Source organism: Glossina fuscipes, unplaced genomic scaffold (assembly GCF_014805625.2).
Source record: "Glossina fuscipes isolate IAEA_lab_2018 unplaced genomic scaffold, Yale_Gfus_2 28, whole genome shotgun sequence".
Lineage (NCBI taxonomy): Eukaryota > Metazoa > Arthropoda > Insecta > Diptera > Glossinidae > Glossina > Glossina fuscipes.
The window spans coordinates 17,744,765-17,751,584 of NW_023998423.1; the positions used below are offsets into that span (position 1 = coordinate 17,744,765).

Consider the following 6,820-nt stretch of genomic DNA (forward strand, 5'->3'; position numbering starts at 1 on the left):
TTAAAGGGTACACACTTCGAAAAACAAATATAACCCTAGCATGATGTATGTGTACATATATCCGTTTATGAAACCGATTTCAACATTATTGTCATAGTTGTTCAATAAGTGGTATTTGTATATTTCATGCCAGCTCTCTACAATATTACAGTCATGTTCATTTCTTTATTGCATAAAATTTCCGCATTAACATTAATGTTCGATATTAGGGAAATCTACAACAACAATTTTTTTTTGGAATGAATTCATTTCGAGATGAGTTTTCATATCTAGAAATCTTAACTTTCGAAAAGTTCTCTCCACAAGCCGTGTCCTCTGTTTATAATGCTTTTTAAATGCGGCCTATGCCTGCTTGGGCGTTTTAATGCAAACGCTGTTAATAGCCATTGAATACGAATACCATTGAAATAAATATTTACTTATAAAAAAAAAAAAAAAAGAGAAAAAAAGGAAAAAAAGCTTTAAAAAAAAACCTCTTTAAACAAATATTTTACTCTAACAATCAATCAGATCTGTGAAATTGTTTAAACATCATCACAGTTGTTGGTCAGTCAGCAACATCATAATTTTAAATGACTTTTTGCGGTTATTATTGTAATTGCCAGTCGCGGCATTAGCGGTAGTGATGGTAGTGATGGCTGTAAAGCAGCCAAGTGTTGAACTATTTGTATAAGCGTGCAAGTAGACACTGAGAGAGAGAGAGAGAGAGGAGAAAGATTTTTATGCGCTTTAGCGGTTGATTAATAAAATAAGTGAGAACGTAATGATAGTAAACCCATTCAAAACGGTTCTTAATTGGTTTTATAGTAAAAAGAAGAAGAAGAAAATGAAAAAACGAAAAAATACTTTAAATATTTAAAAATGAATTCACTAAATTATTTATTATTATAATTAACCACTTCGGCTTTTTAATAGAAGCTCGCGTTTATGATATATTTTCCGCCGTCTGTGCCCGTCAAACAATTCAAACGAACGACTGATTAACGCTGAAATGGACAATGTTTTCCCGCATCTTATTTTAAGATACGATAAGTAAGTGCGAAAATTAAACATGACACCAGTTTTTTTTCATGAAAAAAATCAAAACAAGCAAGTGAACAATTAAATACCCTACACCACTTGGCCTAATGTAGTCATTCATATATCAAAAATTATACATTACTTGCCATAGAAAGGCTTGGTTTTTACGAGAGTCCCTGCAAACCTCTGTGATCCAAATTCTCTACGGCTAGTTTTTATGCTACGTTACTACTATGGATCCATCTTCATCATAAAATTATAAAAATTAGACGTTTTTGGCATATAAGATTTAATATTGCATACCAATGTTTGTGACCGATGATGTTCACAGAAATAGACCTACTTGATCCAAATTTGATCCATTTAAATTTCATACCAAACTACTTTTACGAATTAATTTTCATCACAACATAAAAAAAAAAATGGACATTTTTGGTATACAAAGTGCCAGAGAGTGATTCTGAATCGGGTAGGTCTATCCCAAGCACTTCTGGGTGTTACAAACCTGCGCACAAACTTTATATACCTTTGTCTAGCAAGCGGCGTAGGGTATAGAAGCGCTCGTTTCAATAGAATGATTGAAGTAAATTTTATTAAAAGTACCGTTCGTCGCAATGTACATATTTGTCGCTACCAAAGCTATTGCTAAGCTTTTGAAGCTATCTTTTTGGGACATTGTCTTAAGACTCCAACCATCGCTCGAAGAGGCAACAAATCATTGGCTGAGATCAATCTTGCTAAGAAGGAGTGATGTATACCGACGTGGGCACCAATTTTCACTTCACTACTGGTAATTGGATTTTTCGGATGGATTTAAGATGATGCCTTCCAATGGAGAAGCAAGTAATACACAAGCGCTTTCGAAGAAAGTAACATAACTTTCTAAGAAAATCGGGAAAGCATGAAGTCAAGTATATATGTATGTATGAGTGAAAGAGAGAGAGAGAGAGAGAGAGAGAGAGAGAGAGAGAGAGAGAGAGACAAAGATTGAATGAAAAAGAGAGAAACGGAGGAAGTTATAGAAGGATTCAGAGAGGAAGAGAGGGAGAGAGAGACATTACGAGAGAGAGATAAATTGAGTGGGAGAATGGGAGGAAGAGAGAGGGAGACAGAAAAAAAGAAGGAGAAAGCGAGAAAGAGAGTTGTTATAGCTATTTTGACAGGTTCGCGGATGCTATAGCATTCATTTTCATTGCAATGCAAAATGGCATGAAAGACATGGCATCCAAATTTTAAAGCCAAATATTTTTGTTTAATTTTATATAGCTTTAAAATATTTTTAATAATACTTAATTAAAAAATTGGATATGTATGATTGTGAATGCTATGGCGTTCATTGCATGTATATAATCATATTATGACTACTGTTAAAAAATATTTTTAATCAGATTTCGGATATCACAACTAATTTTAAAATATAATAAATTAACTGTAATTTTGCACGTCACTGAAGTTTTTACTGTTCAAGAACTGGACTGTGTAAACTACATATAGATCCATTAAAAACACCTGGCGGTAGTTATTAAAAAGAGGAATCACTTGAGGGACATTTTAACAGTTGATTATAATCAATAAATTTTTCTGCATTAAAAAACCTAACAGGTAATGATTGTTAACGGATAGTTGATGTCAGCTAAGAGATAACGAATAACTTTTAAGAGATTAGTGAGATATAAGTAATGAAAAAAAGGTGAAAATATGCAATGCGGTTGCAGTATATTATCAAAAGATTGCATTTATTATGTAAGCTATATGTAGATCTAGTTAATGATAGATGTAAGGTTAAAAAAAAAGTAACTTGAAGAATATTGATAATTATAAGAACAACATATCCCCGTAAGCGGATAAGAGATGTAATTAAGAAAAGGGTTACACTATGAAATTTCTAATAAGGCATCTATAGGTTAGAGAAATTAAGGAAAAGGTGGTGAAAAAAATTACATTTCATTATTATATTAGCAAGCTATCTTCACTTTGCACATTTGATGAGACATTTTAACAAAGTATGTGACGAGGTATGTGACACATAAAATGTCTCATTCAAACATGAATAATCTTGTCACTTTAATGTTGTTATTGTTTTTTTTTTTTTTTTGTTTCATAATCCCAAAGGCAAAAGCATGTCGCAAACTTACAAAAAGGATAAGTGCGAAGCACGGAGAGTAGCTCATAAACACTACACGTGCGTGTGAAAAGTAGACTTTGATCTTCATAACGTTTTCTAATACAGCCGATCGGTAAGCGGTAATCTCTTGAACTTTCAAAACTTTCATTATATTTCCGTGAATAAGTAACTAATAGTTTACAGAATAAAGAATGTGGTGCTAACCTATAGTCGATGTTATATTCCGCTCCGGAGTAGTGCGATGTAAAGCCTGATAGCGCTAGTTAGTCGGTTGCGCTTTAGACAGACGCCGTTTGGCTGCTGTTAAACTAGGAGAAAAATAATTCCAGGGTAAGCTATCTTAGCATACGATCATTACTGAAGTACATTCGGCCCTCGCTTCAGAAGGCTGCACAAAATGCAGTTCGCAGAAACCTTTTGAATTCAATAGAAAATATGTCACTAAAGCAAGAGGATTAGCATGACCTTGCCGAAACATTTTTAATACCTTCCTAAGCTAACAATGAACACATGAACAGATTCATAATAGATAATATATAGCTTTTTTCCATGACTATTGAATTTGAAGATGATTACTCTTAGGATGACCTTGATGAAACAATTGCTACGCCCTCGCGCGCTTTAACACAAAAGACATCAAAACATTCGTGTTGCGATCGAAAAAGTTAATGTGGTTTTCTTGCGAGACAATTGAACTTGAAAGGGGTTTATATTAGGGGCTTATATTGGCGAAACATTTTTAATGCCTTCCTATGGCAACAATGAAGGCATGATGATAATATATGAGGTAATTCAATAAAAATTTTGCAATCGGTGTTGATCTCAAATCTGTAATATATATATATAAAAACCACCTGCTCCAGTGAGCATGCTCACAGCTAGTGATGATAATGCGGGCGTATTTATTTTTCATTTCATTTACTTTAAATAAGTTTTTTATTTTGCATTTTCGTTAAATAATTTTGAAATTATAATTAATGAGAAAGCCAGACTCTACTTCATTACTGTGACCGTCACTAGAAAAATACAAAACATAAGGAGGCGAAGCTAAACGGAGGAAACGGATAATAATCGACGAAAATTTGTTAACGGTAAAGAATTTCTATAAACACCATTTAAACTTACCGATTACGGAAGAGCCTTTCACGAGTGATTGGCCGCAATAATGAGTGGCCATGATAATGGTACCGTTAGCCGTAAGAGATGATTGCGGTATCATTAGGTAGTCTTCACGACGATCATCTCCGTTAACTTGATTATAACTGTGACAATTATTATCGAAGCCGGGCTCTTCGGTGTTTTGTTTAGATAAGGAAAACTTTTCAACTTGATATCTAAGAAATGGAAATTCGTTAAAATGATAATTCATTGTATGACCGATACTAAGTGAGTAAACATACTGTATCATATTAGCCGCCTTTACTGGTTTTATGCAAATTACGTAGTTCATTTTACTTAAATAGTAACCGCTGCCGTCGGACTTGTAATTAAAACTTTTTATTTGCCCCTCCGATTGCGTGAAGTATTGATTGCAACCTAATGGAGCTAACAAATCGATATCGTCGAGAGTATTCTTGCTATTTGAATTGTAAGGTATTGTAAACATGGTCCTTAAATTCTCCAAATTGTTGCTATTTATGAATGGCATATAACTTGGTGAACGTTTTTTATTTTCATTCGTTCTTGGACACTGTAACTGCGTGACAATTAAATGCCATTGACTCTGCGACCATTTATTAGGGAGAGCGAATTTAATAATTAGTTCGGTATCATCCTTACTGCCATCGTAAGGCACATACAAATGTTGGCCACTATTTTCACCACACAGCATAAAATCTCCTATAACCACATGATCCTCACACTCTAAAGAGCTTTGCGTAGCGTCCAAGATGGGCGGTTGAAGTTCCAATGTTTTGAATTCAATCAGTACCTGGCAGACTTGAGTGCTAAACCGCTGTATACGATATGAGCAGGAACTTGGGATTTTTTCTAGAGCAGCACTTTTAATGACTACTCGTTTTTCTTTAATTATCGAATTGCAATCAACTTTAGCTAAATATGAGAAATAATTTTTTTAATTGTTTTCATTAAAAAATTAAAAATTAAAAAAAAAACCAGACTTACTTTCACAACAAACTTCATAAATATTACAAAATCCTTTGACTTTTCCACCTTGGCTTACACACTTTGAGCGGGACATACAAGAAGAGCTGCCTTCGTCGGCATACGCATTAGAGCCGCAGATATGAAAGAGACCACCTCGCCTGGGTGAGCGCGCTTCGAACAATTTCATTTCATCGTTCGTTGTTGTCTCCGAAGTTACGCTACTTTCTAAAATTCCTATCGTCAGTATTAAAATCCGAAAATTTCTTAGAGTGAACATGTCTCTCAAATCGTGACAACGTTTCTGCTCTTACTGTCCGCTATCAATTTATAGTTTAACCTTTTTATACCCTTTTTAAGAATTCTTTTCTTTTCAAAAAAAAATTCACGGAAAAATGTTTCATGTAAACATTGATGATATTCGAAGAAATTGATTTCTATGATTCGTTTCGGGTTTTTATTTGTGATCGTTTCAGGTATTTCAATATTTGCTTAATGGTCTATTGAATCATTGTTTATTTGTTTTCCATGTTTGAGTTCAGTTACACCCTTCAAGAGACAACAAATGTTGATTAACATAAAGAAAGGTTATGCTCCGCACTTATATCACGATAAGGTGAATGTGTGTTCTTTTAATATTCCGCATGTAACATATGACTTTTATTCAGTCGTAATTTGTGAAAAAATAATTTTATCTCTTCATTTAACTGCATCTCTCTACATCTAGTTATTGGCTGTTGTACCCACCCACATAATATCCACACAATCTTTGTGTCGACTTCGTTGCTAATACATTTCTGTGCCACTCTGCTTATACATTTCCCTTTCCAATTAGAATTCTCTTCATATCACTTAGTCTATCTATCCGCTTTTCTGCCTTAAGATCTGATTACTCTTTGCCGCTTATGCTATTCTTCTTTTATGCTATTTTTCGCTGAAATATTGTTTTACTATATTTTTGTCTTTCCACGTATTTGTTTCTCTTGCTATCAGTCTTACTATTTTCTCCTATCATTTGCTATCTTCCTTATCCAACTTTCTGCGCATGACTTACTGAGCTTCTGTCTAATTGCTTTTCTTTAATAATATAACAGATCTTGATGTCTGATTAAATTATCAAATCTACATAAGATATTTGGGATAAGATGGGCACAACCAACAAGTTAATACTATCGAGAATTTCTTTGGAACCGGGTCTTACAAGACTTTTAGTTGACGTATTTGGACCGAAGCTTGTAGATTGTGCTAGCACGTTGAAGACTTAGACGTTCCTCCGACAATCATCCGTGTCGACTATACTCAGGTATAGCCAGTTGTTCCGAAAGAACTTTTTATGCAACCCCAGCTCTTTAATTGCGTTCTTTTGCATTGTTACGCCGACACCGTACGGCATACCATTAAAGCTTTCTGTATCCACCCCTTACCCATATCTTTATGATTAGCATCATGAGAAACATCTGTCATCAGCGGGTCATTACTATTTCATAAAAATGATTTCAACGCCTACAATAGCACGGGAGATCCTTCCTTCTCAGCATCTTGTAAGCCCTAAGGACCTTCCAAAAAGAACTC

General features: G+C 34.3%; 1 protein-coding gene across 1 annotated transcript; it reads right to left on the reverse strand.

Annotated features, from left to right (window-relative positions):
• Window positions 1-534: 534 nt before the first annotated feature.
• On the reverse strand, window positions 535-6,009 carry LOC119636386. Its single transcript, XM_038031700.1, has 5 exons — window positions 5,270-6,009; window positions 4,546-5,197; window positions 4,271-4,479; window positions 4,133-4,192; window positions 535-638 (listed from the first exon to the last, which is right to left on the reverse strand). Exons 1-5 carry the CDS (start codon window positions 5,526-5,528, stop codon window positions 535-537), a joined length of 1,284 nt encoding a protein of 427 aa, XP_037887628.1. The 5' UTR covers window positions 5,529-6,009.
• Between the last annotated feature and the right edge of the window lie 811 nt (window positions 6,010-6,820).

What these genes read in the sequence shown, in the direction of transcription:
- LOC119636386 (XM_038031700.1), bottom strand. Translation starts at nt 5,528, where the DNA reads ATGTTCACTCTAAGAAATTTTCGGATTTTAATACTGACGATAGGAATT. An exon ending in TTATGAAGTTTGTTGTGAAA is followed by an intron (nt 5,198 to 5,269) that starts GTAAGTCTGGTT and finishes TCTCATATTTAG; the next exon opens with CTAAAGTTGATTGCAATTCG. An exon ending in AAGGCGGCTAATATGATACA is followed by an intron (nt 4,480 to 4,545) that starts GTATGTTTACTC and finishes TCCATTTCTTAG; the next exon opens with ATATCAAGTTGAAAAGTTTT.